General features: G+C 39.6%; 1 protein-coding gene across 1 annotated transcript in view; it reads right to left on the bottom strand.

The window, feature by feature from the left end:
• Window positions 1-7,473: 7,473 nt before the first annotated feature.
• SEX1 (Pyruvate phosphate dikinase, PEP/pyruvate binding domain-containing protein) overlaps window positions 7,474-21,857 on the bottom strand; it is a 113,374-nt gene continuing 98,990 nt past the window's right edge. Inside the window, exons 34-36 of the mRNA XM_087679456.1 lie at window positions 8,306-8,421; window positions 7,736-8,181; window positions 7,474-7,636 (exon numbers count right to left, since the gene is read on the bottom strand). Coding sequence (XP_087535582.1) covers window positions 7,977-8,181; window positions 8,306-8,421 — 321 coding nt within the window. The 3' untranslated portion in view covers window positions 7,474-7,636; window positions 7,736-7,976. The remainder of the gene's footprint in view (window positions 7,637-7,735; window positions 8,182-8,305; window positions 8,422-21,857) is intronic.

Here is a 21,857-nt window from a genome sequence, read left to right on the forward strand (position 1 = left end):
TATAGCCATACCATACTACATGCTACCACAATGGAATGATCTCCTTCCACATCCAAATCACTCAAAAAAATTTGTAACCATACCATATCACATGCTACCATAATAATATCTCTATACTTAGCCTCTATACTCTAATAAAGCAAGTGTAGGTTTCTTTTTTCTACTCTAAGTAGCTATTGCACTACCAAGAGAAAACATGAAGCCCCCTAGTAGATAATCTATCAAACATGCTAATAGTCCAATCTGCATTTGTATACCCAAATATTTATACATTTTTACATGCATTATACAAAAGTATATAATGCAAGGTTGACTCCATTTACCTCAATATGCATCTGACTACATCCAAATGTATGAGGTTTCCTAAGCACTTGCATAAATTGGACTTACATACCTCAATATACAAGTGACTGCATCCAAATGAGACTTCCTAAGTACCTTCATAAATTGACTCACAAGCTCAATAGTATAACTCAAGATTGGCCTCCTAATACTCATATAGATCAAACTCCCTACTACCTTAGTAAAAATAGAAGAGTCTTCCCAAGAAAGCATCTCACCACCCAAATCCATTTCAAAATTTTGTTTTAAAATACCCTTGGCATAAGCAATCCCACTATCACTATCACCTATAATAATCAAGTCATCCACATAGATGACTATAACAACTAAATATACATCACCCTTTCTCACTTAAAGTAAGTGGTTTGCATTAGAAACATAAAATCCAATGTTACAAGATAATCTTCCATATTGTCAAACCATGATCTAGATACCCGTAGAGATCCTTCTTTAATCTACACACATAGGTGGGATGCTCTAAATCCTCATAACTTGATCATTGCTCCATATGCATCTCTTCTCGCAAATCATTGTGCAAGAAGGTATTCTTCACATCCATTTATTGCAAACTCCAACCTTTCACTATGCTGCCAAAGCAATTATACATCTAATAGCAACTACCAGTCCGTGAACATTGTGCCAAGTGGCAAGTACAAAAAGTAGATACAAAAAGAAACTAAAGGCTATGACTTAAGGTGAGTTGTGTGTAACGTGAAGGCTTTATGAAGAGGCTTAGGCATTATGATAGGGGCAAAGAGTATAGAGACATAGGTAGAGGTAGGGGAAGGGCAAGGGAAAGGGGAAGGGGAAGGGGAAGGGGAAGGGGAAGAAGGCAGTAGAGATAGAGCAACACAAAGGAGATGAGACACAAGAGGAAGAGGAGGATGTAGAGGTAGAAAGAGGTGGGTGGAGAAGAGAAAAGAGTAGAGCAGCTTGTAAGAGAGATAGATCCCACAAAGTGGCTAAGATGCTCAAGAGAGGGTGCAAATCCTAATTCACTATTGTGGAAACCCCAAAATGCAAAAAGGGTGCAAACCCTAGAACGTAAATGAGGCACCACGCTAGAGAAGTAACCTAACCCTAATCCTATTCTTCATTTATATAAGGGTGGGAGGTTTCAATTTACCCTTTTGGTGCATCCATGTCACAAAAGATTTGTTAGTGCAATTGTTGAAGTTTTCATTTGCTTCTTTCATTCTATCTTCTTGCCTCCACCTATTGAGAGAGAGAGAGAGGTGTGTTTGAGAAAAGGACCAAATTGGAGAAGCTCTAAATTATCTTCTTGCTTTTCATATTCTTCTTTATTATCTTCTTAACATGTTCATGTGCTCAATGGTGGATCAAAGGAGTGATGGCTTTGGATCATGTTGTTTGGATCATGGAACCATATTCAAGCATTGGATTGTATTGTTTGGGCCATGGAACCATCTTTGATCCTTCAAGATTTTGGATTACAATGTGGGAAGGTAAGTTGGCGAGTTCACTATATCTCAAAGCTAGCCTTATGTTCTTGCTTTCTTGCCCTTATACTGGCTAATAGAGCCTTTACATTACTATGTGCTCTCTGTGTACCTGGTATCTTAACTAAAGGAATACCAAACTCTTTGAACCATTAGAGGCTTCATTAAAAACTGAATGACCACTAGATGCATCATTACAATTTGATACTTCCTTCTTCCCTTTGTCATTACTTGCAATATTACTAGATGAACTTGAAGATGAGGGGTAGCTCCCTAGTTTTCCCTCAGACCAAGGATTAATTGCAAATCTGCTACCAAATACTGCATCTAGTCCACTAAGGATTCATGATTCCTACTTTTCAATTTCAACATGACTATCTTGACCATGATCATCATCAAATCATCTCCACTAGATACATATCAACTACTCATCTCATAAAAAATAACATTTCTACTTACTCTAAACTCATCGATGATAGGGTTATAAGAATGGTATCATTTTTGCTCTATAGAATGGCCAATCAAGTTACATTTTTCAACCTTCAGATCAAGTTTCTTACATGACTCATCTAGTTGCAATACAACCAAACACGTTTAGTGTGATACGTCAAGCTCCTTGCTGATAAAATATTCTTCAAGAGTTGTACCATGAGCTATAGCTATGGAGTTTTATTTATAATATAAGTATCACTATATATAGCCTCAAATAAAGAATACTTTGGCACATTCTTTTCAACCACCATCAATGCGTGAGCAACTTTCGCAATTTGCATGTTTTTCGTTTTTTTGCAACTCCATTTTTTTGTGGGGTATACCTACATGTAAACTATTATTTTATTCCATGAGACCTCAAAAAAACACTAAACTCATTAGAGATGTATTCTCCCCCTCCATTTGACCTCAAAGACTTAACTTTCAAGTATGTTTCTATTTCAATGGTAGCCTTGAAATTTTTGAAGCACTCAAAGGCCTCACTCTTTTTCTTCATAAAATACACCCATAGCTTTCTAGAGCAATCATCAATAAATATAATAAAATATTTGCAGCACCAAGAGATACATTTTACATAGACCTTTAAACATATGTATCACAACATCAATTACATTTCTAATATCTTTGTCATGTGAAAAAGATTGTCTTTCTTGTTTTTCAAACTAATATACTTCATAGATCTTATGTAATTCTACAACTTGAAATGTAGAAAAATCTATAACCAGTCCTTTGAATTGCATTAGTTTTAGTCTTTGTATATTTGCATGTCCCATACATTTATGCTATTTTTTAATGTCTATAACTACATCTCGGTCTTTAGTATACATAGCAACATTTGTAGCATGAATACTAACATCCAAAGTAAACATGCAGTCAACTCTACTTTTTGCAATCAATCTACACTTATAATTAATGTCTTCCACAAAATAGTCATTTACATTAAATCTAATATGTATCCCTTGCTCTATCATCGAACCAATAGATACCAAATTATTTGTGATGGATTGTATATGTAGTACATATGATAAACACTTTGTCTAACCGTCATACAAGGACAAATAAAATTTTTAAATATGTAAAATTGAATGGCATGAATCATCACATGTCTCTACATAACTTGAACTTTGTCAATCCTATATCTCTCTAGACCATTCAACATGTCTAGTCATATGATTAGATGTACCCGAATCAATGTACCATACATCATTACTTATCTTATTTCCTATAATAGCATTCATCTACATGGAATAGATACTCATTTTTATCATCATTCTATGTTGAAGACGGTGCATAATTCCCTTGTTGCAATTTACTATTGCCCATATCATCCTTTTTTACATAACAATGGGCTATAATATGATTGTTCTTCCACATTAATGAGACAAACAACACCTGAACTACCAAAATCTCTATCCCCATGCCTCTAAAGTTACAATGCCTCGTAAAATCTATATATTATCAAATTGTAAAATATTTAGACATGTACAACACTTTTTTCTAAATATTCACCATATATATTGATGTTTCAATAATCATGAGAAAGACTAACTCATCAAAAGCTAGAAATTACTTTCGTATATACACAAAAGTAACAAAACATTTCCATACATTTTTATTGTTACGGCCACCTAAAGTATTTCGCTCTTACTTGAGTTGAATCTTTTGTACCTTTATATTTAGTAAAAAAGCTTTTTCAAAGATGATATAAGCTACACGTAGACTCTTTGCATTCATGATATGCCCCAATATAGTATTATCAATGCTATAGATAATCAACACATCACTTTTTTGTCTTTTGCATTCCATTCTTTCCACACCTTTAATTCTTCTACAGTTGAAGTGTCACTTAGCTATGGTTCCTTTTCTTAATATGAAATAAACTTGTATATGCCTTTTTTAATAAGAAATTTTGTCACACTGAACTTCCATGAACGGTAGTTATTCTTGTCTAGCTTCTTAATAATAGGATTTTTTGTGATCTTAGTCATTATAATAAAACTAAGTAGCAAATAGTATAAATAGAATAAGCAAGTCTTTCGCAACCTTTCATAAGTGCACAACAATCTGTTTACAGATAAACCTTGTGTTTACTTCTTGTCAAATACCCAATTTGAAATTTATGACTTGTGCACCCAAAAATGGAAAATACATCTAAAAATCTAGTATGGTCTAAAACTATTGTTTGCAACCTTGCGAAGTTAAAATAGAGCCCAAAATACCATTCTATTTGCACATCAAATCTCATAACAATTTAAGATTCCACATACACTATCCAAGAGACAAAGTGAGAGAATGGGAGAGTTTCTCACCCCCTCTGTTGCTCAAATCCTTACTTTTACTTCCTCACTCCAACCCTCCAAAACATCCTTCAATAATGATACAGCTTTGATACCATTTCATGAATCACGTGATGGAGATACCCGCTTGAACTATTGCATTAAATACTTGCAATACATGCAAAGAGCAGCTTACTCAAGAATACAAGAATAAGGATGGAGACCAAAATGTTGTCTTGTTGGTTTTTTCTTTCTTCTTTTCCATACCATGTAATGTATACAAAGTATAGATCATGTACAATATAAAGAAAAGTAGCCTAGTAAGTCAAACAGTACATGACTAACTATATTTATCGATCGTAGCTATAATTATGCTAGTTGTAGGTAGATGTAACTAACGAAATATAATGGATAATAAGCCAATGTTTATGTGAGAATCATAATGATCATCAACATGCTAAGTGCAAGCATACAAACCCATCTAACCAAGCTATCCATCATCAATCTCTACACATGTTGAGCTTGCCATCTCAATAAATTTATATTTTAATTACATTCATACATACAAGACCCATAGAAGAAGTGGAGCCATGGATAAGTTCATTCATCTATACAAAAGAGCCAAATGTATGTAAACGAGCAAAAATGGACCTTGAGAGTGGACAAGGGTTGATGCTACCTATTCGGAATATCCCATGTATATAATATGTAAAAGTGAATAGAGATCTCATTCTTTTGTGTGCAAATTATTGAGAGTTTCTTCTTTAAACATCTTGCTTATTTCACCACATCTAGAGAGTGAGAGGAAGAGGGTGTATGTGAGGGACTCAAGGTAGAGAAGCTACTTATCTTCTTCCTTTTCTTCTTCCTAATCCTACTATCCAAACAAGTAAAAGATAAGAGCATGAGAATAAGAGATATTGAAAGTGAGGGATTAGTTGTCAGAGCTCCATTCTCCATCTTCTTAATCTCATTCTCCTTACTCACCTCATTCTCTATTCTTCTATTGACATTGAAATGATAATAGTAAATGTATCGAAGGTAGCATTGACAAATTGAGAGGAGCCACACTCAATTCCTACAACTTATTGAAAAACCATGTGGTGGATCGGACTTCAAGAAGTGCAAAAGACAATGATAATGCTCACCGCATTCATATTAAGAGGAGAGAACCAATCAACTTAGAGCAAGAGTAAAAAGTAACCAAATGAGATAGTTGAGCCATTAACGTATTGAGCTCTTGAAAGAATAAGAGTCTCTATCCAATGTCCCATAGTTGAGCTCATATTGAGCAAAACAAAAATGTTTAATATTGTAGACCTTGGATGCAAATCTATATCTATAGACCAAAGGTCTATTGTCAATTCAAGTAGGGTACTTCCCATCCAACTCAAGATTAGATTATACTCCACATAGATTAGAGAAAGCCTTTGATTTTAACAAATATGATTAGATAAAATATGCTACATTTTCATTAAGGTGTTGGATCTAAGATCTCTAGGGCGACATTTACTCTATTTGTGGATGCTAGAGGTCTCTACATGTTGATGACAAAATTCTTGAGGGAGTCTATCTTCACATAATGGTTAGGCAAGCTTGTTCTCTCGGCCCCATTTATTTCCTTTGGCCACACCCTTGTTATATTCTCTCAAGAGGTTGCTCAAAGTTGAAGCACTAAGGGATTGAGTATTGGTGATAATTCAAGGCTCTATTGATATTATATTTATGTTGTTACATGTTGATAAGCAAATTGCATACGGCTAAGTAGTTGTTGGAGAATTTTTTGTCTTTTAGTATTACATGCCACTAGAAAATCACACACAAAGTACTTATGAATACTCCTAACAATCGATCCTACTACATTTGCACAATACTATATAGATAGATTCCAAGCACTAGAAACAAAACTCCAAAACAATTAAACAACCTTAGTAAAGAAACATACTACTTTGTTATTGAGTTACAAAACAAAAGGCAACACTTTCAACAAATACAATGCAAAAGCACTACTTAATGAATCTATAACTATATGCCAAACTCGTATAGATCACATATTGATAAAAACATGAATGCCATAGGATAGACCACTTGTAAACAAGCATACTACTTTTTGACAAACTTCTCAACCTATGGGGTAACTTATCACATGTATTTATATAGACTTCTCTAGACATGTATGGTTTTCTTTTATAAAGTAGCAATATGAACAAAATTTTAAATGTTAGGCTATCATTATTATATTAGGAGGTTCAAAAATGACGTTCTTAGTCAAATTTACTCAAGTATATTTCAATTTATCCTAAAAAGGCCTTTAGTTGGAGTTTAACTTCAAAGAAAGCTACTTTGGTAGTTTTTAAGTATTGCCCTGTAAGGTTTCATATGGTCCATCAAGCTATTGAATTTCTTATTTTATGCTTTTAATATTCCAAGTTTAAGGGAGAATGAATCAACATATATCTTTTTGTGAGCAATCCTTGCACAAGTGTCAAAATGCCACAAGGTTTGGCCTCTTAAGGCTAGTGACAAAAATGGATACTTCAGTATTTCAATATGAAAAGGTGAGATTGTTGAAGTTTGATAAAGCAACTGCAGCACAGCCAAATAAATCCCCACTTCCACTATATAACCAATGAAGGCTCAAACCCATTTGCTAACTCTGGCCTTAACATGGTACTTTCGGTTGAGTGATCATCAGGATCTTGTTCTTGCTCAGATATATCACTTGCTTGTGGAAGCCTTCTGTTGACCACTCTCATTTTCCAACTCTTTAAGCATGAAGTTATTAGTCTACTATTTCCTCAGAACTCAGGATGCACTACAGCCTTAATACATTTATGAGCTTTTTGGAGCAGGGCTGCAAGTTTGTAAAAGAAAGTTAACACCTACAATCTATTAATTACCAAGGTTGTATTATTGTGTATCCAGAAACTATCAGAACTATGTAGTATAAACCAACATGGTCCTGTAACCGATAGCACACTTTCCTCTTTCCAGATGGTCTATTATTCGTTACTTTAGTTGCTCAGCTGCATGCACTTCATAGAAATTTTCTTTTATAGCATGGTCCTGCAGCCAATGGCACATTATCACCTATGCATACAAGGCAAATGATTACTGATTCCAATCTTAATTCCTGCCATAAATAATTAGTTTACATGGTCTTACCATGTAGTAGAAGACCAAAGGCCTGCAGTGACATGCCAGAAAGAAGCCACATAAATTTGATTTTCTCTGGAAATTTCTAAGAAAGCAGCCATATATCTGGACCAGGGCTACAATATTATTGCAGAAAGGGGACATGTGGACATGACCGATCTCCATGATATTGCAGAAACAAGACACATATCTGGAGATACTTTCCAAGTGAGAATGGTGGAGTTAGGCAGAGGCAAAAAATGCTTGTAGTTTACATCTGTGGCCTTGTTTGTACGAGGTATAATTCCCCATCCTTTATTACACCCTCAATGTCCTGGGCTGATCCATATAGCTTTTCTACAGCTGCACCAGCTTCTGCAATCTTGCACAATATGGTCTGTTGAAAATTAGGATCTACAATGAGGGGGTCTGTTGAGTAATCCACAGGCCTTTCTTCTTCAGCATCCATTGGAACACTAAGTATGCAAAAGTTGGGCATGCAAAGGCACACAATTGATCAGACTTTTTACCAAACATGCAACAGGATAAGTTAATTTTACTATATCCAGAAATTGACAGGAAATTTGAATGAATGTATACCTATCATACAGCCCCGCTCCAGCATAACCTTCAAGATCTTCACCATTCGAGTCAGATCTAAAAATGATTGATTGCTTGATGAACAGGCCAACTCGCTTACTGGGAAAACCTAAGATCTGCCAATAGTTATCATTAGCAACCCTGTATAAAGATATTTGCCTCAAGTATGTCTCTCTCCCTCATTTTACTTTCGTGCAAACCATTGTTCTATTCATTTATAGATGCCCTAAATATGAGGGGTTTCGTTTAACTTCACCATTAAAAAACCAGCAAAACAGGTCTATTTAATGCTTTGTGTTGTCTTTCACTAATGTGGCCTCTTGATGATTTCGGTACACTCATTGCCAAAAGTGTGTGTACATCACACACACACAGACATGCTCACACTTTTCTTCTTGTCAAACCACTGTCCTTGACTCTAGTAGATCAAACCAGAAATCTGATCCATAAAGAATGTCTGAGACACAGATGGGAATCACATCTGGTTTTTGATGATCTATCATCTAGCTGATAACAATCATAGAGAGAATGTTGTAGAGAACATTGGGAAAAAGTAGAAGTATCAAAGGCCGAAAGTGCCAAAACATGCCTATTTGTTCCATGCTTTGAACAACACATGATTTGAAACTGCTAGAGAGTCCAGAAGAAAAAACAAGGGCATTTAAGAGACTATCTAATAACAATGTGAACAAGATGGACTATAACCTTTTTTAGTTTTCTCATAGATATGGCAACAATTGGTAAAACACTCACAACCCATCTTCAGACAACAGATTAGTTGTTTTGGTATGTGCCAAATGTGGCCTGTGCAATCCGTCAAATTGTTAATCTTTCATTGAATCTTCAAGAGTTCAGCTCTACAAGCATTTGCTCCAAATGGGTCTAAGATGATGCCACAAGCAATGACTTTCATGCATCGAAGGCAATGAAACAACTAACCCACATTTGTATAAAAGTCATATACAAGGAGCTTTCCTTCCAAATGGGCCCAATACTATTCCACATTGTGGTAATCCAATTGCTGGAGGCTGAAATCTGTCATTCTCAGAATCACAGCAAGCTTAACTGAAGTCTCTAGGAAACGTGCCAATCTGCCGAGTCCCTCATTTAAGTCTCTCACATGTGCTTAAAATTCATTACCCACTGATTAGGTCTTTAAGACAGCCCCAAAATAGTAAATTACCAAAAGTTTCATTAAGCGGGAGTGATTCTAGAGAGTTTGTGTGTCCCACATGCAAAACCCTAATCTGGGAGGATCCTTCCACGTGTATAAATAGACAAGCTGCCCACCATTCCGCCTTATCCTTGTCTTCAAGGTTTCAACCATCAACCCTCTTCCACTACATGGTCTCCAGTTGTCACCCAATCTCCCACTGCTACTAGTGATACTTCCATCATCTACATCAGGTCGTTTTTGTGTTTCAGCACTTTTCTTCATCAATGTTTGCTCCGACTGGTGGTTACTGCACTCAAGATCCATCTTTGGTGGACGACACACATTGACACCTCCCTTAGCCTACTCCTATGAGAGCCACCGACTGTTGGATAGCTCTCTTATTGAGCATCTTGTACATTCTGTCCTTCATTTACAGCATTGATCCATTCACTTTAGAGTTCTCTTTCTTCTCTGTTTGTGTTCATGTTTTTGCATTTTGTGTTTTGGGTGTTGTGTTTTGCATTAGAGTTTTGCACATCACTCTTTTGAGTCCTTTTTCAATTGTGATCGTACATTCTGTGTTTCCTCAATGCAAACCCTAGCATATCTTTACATGGTATTAGAGTTGGTGCTCTTGTACAAAGTATCCTACGGAAATTGTGGAGGCTTGGTTTTGTGCGAGGCACATGAACAACACATAACTGATTCTTAATGTCTTAAACACCTTCTCAGACTCCTATGATGTCTTATCAAGCTTCTCCATCATTGGATGGCCTTGAGAAGGCATTATGGATTCGGCAAGGAAGACAACACCCCACTTGCATCTTGACCTTCTTTTTCTTCTTGTGTTCTAAATTTCAATCACTTAAAGGAGTTTGAAAAGTCCCTGTGCATCAAGTATAGTCAAGCTTACACCCCTTCTACCAACTTTGCTACTACATCTAGACCAGTTGGTGAGACCAATCCCCGATCATGGAGGACATACAACATTTGAAACAACTAGCAATCCATCTTCTTCTTTTCGGCCAAGCCCAATGTCGAGTTCATACAACCCCTTTAGTCGTATGAATCAAACCCTCTCTTATTTCTCCTTTTGGTGTGCAAGATCTAGATGATTTTCAATGTGTAAATTTTAGCCCTCTTCTGATCCACACCTCGATTTCCTCTCTTCTTCATTCCAAAACCTCAGATTGCAATCAACTTTTGCATCCAACACATTAGGAGTTGAAACCTCCATCTTCACTCCTAGCACTCTCTTTCTCCACACCATATACTACCCACCCTCACTTCACTTTCTCCTTGCACAATGGTACATTGTTAGGGGGAATACTGCCCTTTAACACTATGCCTTCCACATACCCACAAGTGAGCACTTCTTTTCACCCTGGGACGGCTATGATGGGCACTAGCCCGAATCACTCACCTCCTCATCTATCGGCCTTCTAGAGCAAGGATTTCCATAGTTTGCTTATGGTGCATTCTCATGCACTCCATGGGTCAATCCCACACATGGATTTCCATTCTCTACCCCATGTGTCCCTATTCCTACTCCATGGAGTACTCATGTGGTCACCATGTCCACAATCCATGCCCACATTTAGATACCCTATTCCCATTACATACCTTATACATCTCCTAGCACTACCACTCCTGTTGCAACAACTAACATTATCTTCACGAATAAGTCTCAATTTAATGAGTTGAATTTCACCACTTGGTGGAAATTCATACAACAAGTGCTTGAATTTCAAGGACTCTGGGACCTAGTAGTCAGTCTTGAGCCTGGACCCTCGATGGCTTACCCTAAGCATACCCATCAATGGAGAGTCTGCAATGCCACAACGAATGTTAAGTTAATGCAAGGATTGCTTTCTAAGCTCCATACTAAGTTACAACATTTTCCCCTCACATCTAAACCTTGGAGTCATCTCATTGATTGCTATGTGGCACGAAATCACACTCAATGTGTCAATCTCGACTTTGAGTCCACCTCACATATCTCAAAAACTCACACTCAAACTCGTAGAATTTTGGCAATCTAGGTAATGAGATAATGTGTTGGATAAAATGAAAGTATTTGTCGGGCAACTTGTTCAAGAACAAAGTGACCTGACTTCAAGGAGCCAGTAGTGGAAAACTCGACAAGTAACCACCGATATTCGACCAACTAGACTTTCACATCATCCCCTTTCTTGATGGAAAACTCTTGAAGCTCAAAATGGAGATTGATACATGGAGTGTGATCTTGAGCCATATAGCAATCAATGAGATGACTCCAATGCTCAAATGTAAGGGGAAAATGCTATATTTAAGAGTGGAACTCAGGACGCAACCCCTACATTAACTCAACATTGGTTGTGACATTGCGAGCTCTCTATTAATAGATGTGATCAAGGTGAGCTAATCGATGACACATGAAGTTTGACCGAATGGTGAAATTCGACCCATTAAAATGAGTCTTATCCATAAAGGCATTCTTGGCAGTTACAACAGGAGTGGTAGTGCTAGGAGATGAAAAATGTGTGTAATGGGCATAGGATAAATAGGGGCAATAGGATGGAGGAGCAAACTACACTTGGGAAGGAATCCCAGAGTGCCTACCATGCATACGAGAAGTGTGCATAGCGGATCCAAATGTGGACAAGGGTAGATTGGGTATGGGCATGGTAACCGCATGTAGAGCCCAAGGTAGAGGGATAGGGACACGTGAAGCAGGGGATAGAAATCCCTACATAGGAGTGACCCAAGGGATATGTTACGATATTCCATAAGTAGAGGATGGATATCCCTACATCTGAAACATCGTGTGGGAAGGCTGTGAGTGTCCCAAGGTAGTAAGGGGAATGCCCATCATCATAGCCGTCCCTGAGTGAAAGGATGTGGTAAAGTGAGGGTAGGTGGAAGGTACAAAGTAAAAGGATAGCATTCCCCCTAACGATGCACCGAGGGGTGGAGTGAATGAAGGGTAGGTAGATGGTAGGATGAAGAACGAGAAAGTGCTAGGAGCAGAGACGGAAGATCCAACGCCTAGTGTGCTTTGAGCAGAAGTGAAGTGTAATACAAGATTTTGGATGGAGGATGTGAGTAGATCAGAATGTGGAGAAGATAGTGGTGGGGTGGAAGGGAGTTGAGAAGTGTGGTTCACTTGCTCAAATGAAATAGATGGTAGAGATATACCTAATGAAGAGTATCTACTTTGAGAACCTCCTCTATTAAAGTTAACATACTACGAATCATCTGGATCCTGCACACCAACAAGAGAAATAACATAGCATTTTGGCTCATACGACTCAAAAGGGTTATACAAACCAAACACAAGGCTTGGCTAAGATAAAGGAGATGGATCGCCAAACGCGCCAAATATCGTGGTTCCTCCAAGATCAGAGATGTGTCCAATCTTACCAATCAGTCCAAACGGAGTAGTAGCACTCATTGGAGGAGTGTAAGCCGAATTGTACGTGATGTGCAAGTACTCCTCAAACTCTTCATCTATAAGATGACCAAAACGAGAAAAAGAAAAATGTAAAGGTGAAGGTGTGTCTACCACCTCCTCGAGACCATAATGCCTTCTTTGAGCCTCCAATGATGGAGAAGCCTGATAGGGCATCATAGGATCCGAAGAAGAAGGTACTTGAGACATTATGAGTTACAATGGAGTCGTATATGAGTGTCACACAAAAACTAGCCTCCACAATCACCGCACAATACTCTTTACAAAAGCATTGCTTTGGTACCATGTGAAGATATGCTAGGGTTTGCATTGATGAGACACAACATGTACAACCAAGACTGAAACACAAAGACTTAAACAGAGACAAGCAAAACTCAAACCCTAAATGCAAAACGCAAAACGCAAAACGCAAAAACTCAAAACTCAAACACAAAGACGAATACAGAGAAAAAACTCTGAAGTGAATGAATGATGTCAATGAATGTAAGAGTGCACAGAATGCCCAAGGGAAGAGCAATGCAATGTCAGAGAGTGATGTCTACCAAAGACAAATCCGAAGTGTTGTGATCACCTATCATATGCCGAGTGCGGAAAACACCAAACGCTAATCACCAAAGTGTCACGGAACTGAGGTGACCACTGTGGATGATGCCTGATGATGTGGGGGGCAGCAAAAAGCCACAAACGCAGCAGTAGGAGAGCCGCCAAGAGCATGAAGAAGGTCGCTAGCTCCCACCACGTAAGGTGAAGATCAAATGCAAGCACTAGGATGTCGCCGAAAGGTGTGGGAGATCACTACCAATTGTCGCCTAGTGGAGGAGTGTCCAAACGCAAGCTGGAGAAGATAGACTACGCACTAGGGATCGCAAAGGAGTCCAAGTGCAGTAGGGAGGAGGGCGACAGACAATGGTCAATAGCCAAAGAGCAAGGTGCCAAGCATTGCAAGGGCTGAATAAGTGGCAGCAGTCACAAAGGGTAGACCACCATGTGGGTGAACGTTGATAGCTGAAATCTGCATTGAAAGAATGAAACTGAATGGTGGGCAACCTATCTATTTATAGATGTCTAAGGGTGCCCTAAAAATTAGGATTTTGGGAGACCACTGAAACTCTCTCAAATTTGTGTTTTTCATTAGTTAAGCCTACTTTGGGACTATTTAAAAATGCTAATCAACTATAAAGTGTGTTTTAGCTCAATAACAACTTTGGATGGAGTATGAGCAACAATGAAGAGAATAGGTGGTTGTAGGCTCAAGGCTCAATGAATGACGATAAGGGATTTAGGATGTGGATGCCCACAATAAAGTCTATGTATAGAGGATTTATCATTTTTGTGCATTTGTCCTATAGTTCAAAAATAAAGTCTTTTGGTTTGGTTATCAACATTAATTACTTTTTGAGGCTATTTTAAGGAGAATGAAATTGGCATTAATGGAGACAAATTTTAATTAGTGCATATCTTAATTCTAATGGCTCAATACCATCTCTGAGGTGGTTTTAAAAAGTCCCAAGATAGAGTCACTTCTAGATTCTCTTTTCTACCCAAAAGGTCCCATCCCAAAGAAGCCAAGCCATCAAACCAAGGTTGCCTCAATGAGCTGCCCAAGGATGGGTGGGAAGGTGGGTGGGTGGGTGCGTGTGTGTGTGTGTTTTCAAAGCTTCTCACATGGCAAGGCAAACAAGAACAAAGATTGATGTTGAATAGGATGGCATGTCTACGACTCATCACTATTGTTCATACTCTTCTCCCTACCAATGGGGCTATTATGTCCTTTAGACCAATTCACCGCTACTTTTGTGTTCCTTGAAGCTACCGAATTTTTTGGAATGCCATCTTGACCTCTTTATGGGCCAAGTAGCCCCTTCTCTCTTTGGACCAAGAGGCCCCTTCGCAGGATTGGATGATTAATGGTCAACTGCTTTTGGGTCATGCTTCAGCCAATCAAATATACCATTTGCTTATATGCAATAAGGACTGGGTTGTCCAGAAGGGCAACACAACCTAGGGTCTCAAGAAAGGCCAAGCGTGGTGGAAATGATGACAAGATGGCTCAACAAAACACCTTTCTGATCCAAGGACATCATTAGGTGAATGTTGATTGGTGCCCTTTCTCTTGCCTCTCCACTCTCCAAGCGCAAGATTTCTAGCGATTGCTACTTCTTTCATCAAATATCTATAGAAAGCCTATTCCTTCTGCCCCCCTCTAGTCACTCCACTTCCTTTGTACTTTGATTGTGATATCTTAGAGAGGATCTTTGCGTCAGTTGTTTCAGCTATGTGCTTGATGGCCTAGGGCCATCCTGCATCTTCTAATTTTGTAATCCTATACTTTTTCATGATAAATACAATTACCTATTTTGAAAGAGAGAGATAAGATAAGATAAGGTAAGATATATTAACATCTCTAGAAGGCCAGAATGGCCTATGAGACCATAATCACAACCGGTATCATCATCTCTCATCAAAGAAGAAGAGATGAATTTATGTGTAGGTCTACATGGCAGATTGGAATGAGAAGTATCGAAAACTGAGAAAGCTGGAAAACTAAGTTCAAAAAGATTAAAAAGAGTGTAGACTATCTCCCCCTCAGTCTATAGAATCCACCAAGACTTTGCAAGCTACCTCCGACTAAGTCAGCGCCCCAATTTGCATCTGTAACGAGCAATCATGATGCGAATGTGACACATATGGGCATGCCTATGTTGCCGAGTAGGTACTCTAGGGCGTCGTGCTCTACATAATGTTGTAGCTCTGTCAATTGTGATGCCTCTTGATGATGTCCCTTGATGATGCCTATCAGTAGGAGATGTAGTGTCTGGGGTGGCATTGGCAAGGGGTTCAGCTACACTGATAAAGTCTGTAATTGCTCTCTAGAGGGGTGGATAAGGCTAGGGTCGCCTCCTATCACGTAACAATACTGCTCTACACTGCTAGAGATCCAATAAGAAAAAGCCCAAACATATTTGGTCCTCATAGTCCATCACCCGTCTTAGTGGTCTAAAGCCCTCCTGAAAGAGGCAATGATAGTGGCCTCGGATATCATAGTATATAGTACATCTACAAATGTAGTGCTCTGTTTTCATGAGAAAGTTGCAAGAAGTGACATTGGTATTGTGCCATTTTCATGCCTAATGGGAAAGGTGGCTTGGACCAAGTCCTTTCTATCTCCACTTTAGTGATGTCTGCTCTGATCACACTATTTAGCTCTTTACGACTAAGACTCAAAGTAAGGCAATCAAGGCTGTAATCGAACGGTGGCAATCTATCTATACTCATGCCATGTAAGTTCAACCAAGTGCTCATATGTGCATACCAACACTGGCTATCTCCCTCTACTGCAAGTTATCCTGAAGACTCCATAACTAGACTAGGAAATTGGTCTTTAGGGAGCTGCCATATCCTCTGGAGGAAAGTAATTGCTTGGAATAATGTCTCAACTACCATGGGTGCAGCGCCCAATTTTGCTTGGATGATCTCTTGTGGTACCAAGGCTTTTTCCCTTATCATGCGTGCAATCATCATGACCAATGGTCTTTCCATATGTTCCCAGCCATCATAATGTTGTGCTTTGGGTCCATCATAGTCCATAAGTGGACTTCGTCTAGTATGATTAAGGCTTGGACCCTAAATGGCTGCCCCATGGAGTAGTGTGGGCATAACTAAAGTGTCAAAAAGCTCTTGAAACTGTATGTGTGCACACTGCCGCTCTAGAGTACCCTAAGCTGCATATGCTCGTGCAAGCCTAGCCTCTGAAGTCTCCTTCCATGAAAATTGTGGCACTTTGAAAGTGACCTTGAGGTATACATATTGTCTAACCATTTCCACAAGTTGACCGTCATACATAAAGTCATGCTTTGAGAATGTCACCCAAGCTGCGGAGGTGTTAAAGACCATAATTTTAATCTTTCCAAGATTAACCTTGAGACCCTTATCTTCACTAAACACATGCAATGCATCTAGATGTCATTATAGTCGCTCAGGTGAATTTGAGATAAGCATCATATCGTCTGCATATAACAAAATTGGTATCAATACCCCAACCAATCTAGCTCCTATACCACCCCATATCTGCATGTAATCCGAAATCTCGTCAATGTACAATCCAAACAGCAAAGGAGAGAGGGAACAACCATGCTTTACACCAACCGTGCTAGACACTGAGTCTGTTGTGGCTCCAAGCACTCCTACTCTCCTTGTCACAATTTCATACAATGCACCACTGCACATCCTCTGGGACCCCAATGACCCGCAAAATTTGCATGAGTCTTGCACATGGTACAGCATCAACAGCCTTGCGGAAATCCACAAAACAACAATAGATTTTTTTTCCTCCATGATCATCCCTCCTCAATCAAAGCCCTTCACTTGAATATATGGTCTAGTGTATTGTATCCGTGGCAGAAGCCAACTTGTCTTGTAGACCATATTTTCTTTGTTTCAACCCACCAACTCAACTCATACTCCACAATAGAGGCATATATCTTTGCTAGAATATGGCGAATCATAATAGTACGGTAGTTGTTAGCAACCAATGGATCTCCACTCTTAAAAATCGGCACTATTGTGTGGTCACACCAACTTCTTGGAAACCCCTCACATACGGCTCTATTGAAGAGATTTGCCAAAATAGGGGCCAAGCATAACATGCATGTGCAAAATGCTTTGCCACGAGGCCATCTTGATCATGTGCTCTCCCATTCTTCAACCTCCAAATGGCATATCTTACCATCTTTTCCGTAAAGAAACCACGTTGTGTTGGCCTAGAGTTTGATGGACAGGGTATCTGTTCTTGTGATGGAACATCACACAGTGCCCTAGCATGTTCATGCCATACCATAGGTGATGTCAACTGAATTGGGGGTTGTCTCCCATGAAACTTCCACCATGCCTTCTTGCTGTCTCTACTTAAAAAGCATTGATACATCTCTGGCTCTACTTTGGCTAAATAATCTCTCTTCTTTTTCCGCACAAGACAACGAAAGACCTTTCGTGCCTACTTGTGTGTGCATGTCCCTAGTGTAATATCCCTCTGTAGGCGTGGGTCTACACTCATCATCATACCAAGCATTTTGAGGGGCAGTACATCTGTGTATTGCAGTAGAGCCCATCTTACATGGGAATGCCTCTGAAGCTACAGTATGTAAAACCTTCGCTAGAGATCTACTGACATCTTCCAATGGTTCATGTTGGTCTAGCGGACTTAAGCCATCTCATACTGCATCACTATAGATATGCAACGTTTGCTCTAGAAATTCATGATGCAAGAATGTGTGTAGTTGTGTGCATGTTTCTTGTCTCTGACCACATGCTAGAGTAAATTTTAGGATCACATGATCGGCTGCTATACCAATCGGCTTATTAGATATCTCAAAATGTTTAATTCCTCGAATTAACGTTGGCGAGTCCATTACATAGTCCACAACTCTGGCACCTTTTTTGTTGTTCCAACAAGTGAAAGCATCCACTCCCGCCCATCTTAATAGGCCATTGAATATAGCCAATTCGTGAGCACTTCCTGAAACTAGCAGATGGGATCCATATGCTGTCACCTCCTTATCTTGAGATGTCCTCACAAGCCCTAGTTCATCTAATGCCAATTCCTTAAACATTTCATGTTCAATATCATAAAAGGCAGACTGCTCACTTCATGTTTGAGCATTAAAGTCTCCCACTAGTAGTATGTCCCCAATGCTTGCATATCTCATAATATCCTCATATAGTACTTCAATGGTGATCCCTCCCTAGGAGCAAATGTTGAAGAGACATGTGGCAAGTAGCATACTACAACATATAGACCCCTTGGGTGCCCTATCCTCAAGCTTGCCCACATATATCTAGCATGCACATCTCGTGATACCACATGAATCATGACTTGGAGGCTCTCATGATAAAGAATAGCCACCCCACTTGACCCCCTGGTTCCTCCTAGTCTACGGGGTTGAGGTCTATGGACGCTTTCCCATTTGTATCCCACAACATTTGGTAATCTAGAATTTATACATTGATGTGTCTCTGTATACATAGCCATGTCTATCCCACGAAAAGTATCCTCAAAATAACTTGCACCAAGTCTCATTAAACCATTACAATTCCAAAGGGACATCTTTAATGTCTCATAGGCCTTGTACCGTCATTGTGACCTCCATTCTGCTATGACTACTCTGCCATCTCTATACACAACATACTTGCCTTCTTTACATGCCTCCAACACTTTTGGCATGCTAGCCCTTCTGTGCTCTAATTGTGTGGGTGTGAGATCCTCATCGAGGTGATTTTTTTCACCATTCAAATCCTTTCTTTTTGATAAGAAAGCCCTTTCTCTATCCATGTCCTCAAATTTCAGTATGAGGATCTGATCTCTTTTGTCGTTTGGATCACCTATCCTCCAAGCATCCATAATGCATGTCTCGTCTGCACCCATCTTAGCACAAAGTGTTTTAGCATCCTCTTGGGGGTTTCTTTTTTTAGCCCACCCCACCACAGACACGCAATGCATGGAGTTTCCTCTTTGCTTCCTCCTCTAGTGTTGCATTCATCATTTCTACTTTGTTCTGAGGCATCCCTTTGTTTCCTTTGACTACCTCAATCCATTGTGCATTTTCGTTCATTGTTTGCTAAACATTTTCTACTTTCTTTTGAGCTCCCTCTACCACATTCACCCATGTGTGCATGTCTTTTTTTAAACTTTCCACCTATTTCTTCAATTTAGGTGCGTTTGGCATTGTTGTTTGTGCATCCATCATTGACTTGTATGTCACTAATTCATTCTTACATGATTCTAACTGCCTTTTGAGTTCAGCAATCTCCATGTCCTTGGCTGCTATGTGTGCATTTGTATCAAATTTCAATGCATCCATATCTACGCTTATGCATTCATATCTACTTTCCAAGCGTCCCTTACCTTGTTCAAGTTATCTATCATATCCATTTGCAATTCAGCCTTGAATTCTTTATATTTTGCATCATCCCAGCCATTAGAGCATGATTTCCTATTTGCTTCTATAGCAACACTTGGTTCTTTCCTGAATATCTCCTACAATTTTCCATACGTATCTTTTTGCTTTGTATCCATGTCCTCAAATTTCAGTATGAGGATCTGATCTCTTTTGTCGTTTGGATCACCTATCCTCCAAGCATCCATAATGCGTGTCTCGTCTGCACCCATCTTAGCACAAAGTGTTTTAGCATCCTCTTGGGGGTTTCTTTTTTTAGCCCACCCCACCACAGACACGCAATGCATGGAGTTTCCTCTTTGCTTCCTCCTCTAGTGTTGCATTCATCATTTCTACTTTGTTCTGAGGCATCCCTTTGTTTCCTTTGACTACCTCAATCCATTGTGCATTTTCGTTCATTGTTTGCTAAACATTTTCTACTTTCTTTTGAGCTCCCTCTGCCACATTCACCCATGTGTGCATGTCTTTTTTTAAACTTTCCACCTATTTCTTCAATTTAGGTGCGTTTGGCATTGTTGTTTGTGCATCCATCATTGACTTGTATGTCACTAAATCATTCTTACATGATTCTAACTGCCTTTTGAGTTCAGCGATCTCCATGTCCTTGGCTGCTATGTGTGCATTTGTATCAAATTTCAATGCATCCATATCTACGCTTATGCATTCATATCTACTTTCCAAGCGTCCCTTACCTTGTTCAAGTTATCTATCATATCCATTTGCAATTCAGCCTTGAATTCTTTATATTTTGCATCATCCCAGCCATTAGAGCATGATTTCCTATTTGCTTCTATAGCAACACTTGGTTCTTTCCTGAATATCTCCTACAATTTTCCATACGTATCTTTTTGCTTTGTATCCATGTTATTCATGACTTTTTTGTTGCATGTTGCCCCACACCCTCATGCACACTTTCAAGTTTGCATCCATTTTAGCATTCAATTCCTTTCCCCATGTTTCATGCATTGCATTCATGTCACTTGACACCTTGTCAATCATTGGCATGCATATTGATGCAATCTCTAGGTCTTATGAGGGCTTTCATGTCATCCAAACCATTTGTTGCAATCAGCCTTTGCATCTTTGTCCATCACTTGGCACTTGTGGGAGTGGCATTTTCACAAACTCTCCTTCCGTTTTGTCTATACTAGAACTTTTTGTCCTTAGCGGGGGTCTTGTACTGCCCTTCAGATGCAGTGCCTCCTATGGTTAGCCCAATTTTTTGTGTATCAAGTTTGGTCTCCTATCCACTGGTTTCTTTATCAATAGTCTCTGCCATCTCGCAGTCTAAGACAGCCACTCAGTGTGCTTGCATTTGTACCTTGCACAACCCCACATTGACCCCATAGACACCCCTAAACGACTGCCACTACCCTTGCAACTTCCAAGAAAGTATGTCTCCCTATACAGAGACATAGCCCTCCAGGACAACAGCTATCTCCCTGCGCAGAGATGTGACCTTGCAAAGCAGTCCCTTCGTGTCAACACTCACGCTAGTCCCACCACATTGCCGTCACTACGTTGCTCCCGCCAAACTGCCGCCTCTAGTAGGACGGTCATGACATGCTAGGATCCCATCACACCAGGCATGTCCTGTCACGCAAGCATCCATCGCGCCAAACACGTCTGTCACGCTAGATACGTCCCGTCATGCCAAAGAGAGAGAGAGAGAGAGAGAGAGAGTGTGTGTGTGTGTGTGTGAGAGAGAGAGAGAGAGACACACACACATAGAGAGCGATGGCGCCTGCTCGCGACCTGCCGCCTCGTCGCCATCCGTGGCCTGGTTCCCCCCGCGTACAAACGCCATAGGCCATCGCCTGCCCATCGTTCGTCTCGAAGGCTGGAGTCCCTGCCGTCGCCCGCCTGTATCGCCAACGTTCGGCTCTCGCGACTTGCTCCTCAGCGATGTCCTGGTCCTTGCGCCGTTTCCCTGACCACTCACGCTGCCACGCCTGTAGCCGCCCGTCTACTTTTGTCTGCCCTGCAATCTGC

This window comes from Lygodium microphyllum, chromosome 1, assembly GCF_053477565.2.
Source record: "Lygodium microphyllum isolate KBCC chromosome 1, Lygodium_microphyllum_v1.1.10, whole genome shotgun sequence".
In the NCBI taxonomy this organism is placed as follows: domain Eukaryota; kingdom Viridiplantae; phylum Streptophyta; class Polypodiopsida; order Schizaeales; family Lygodiaceae; genus Lygodium; species Lygodium microphyllum.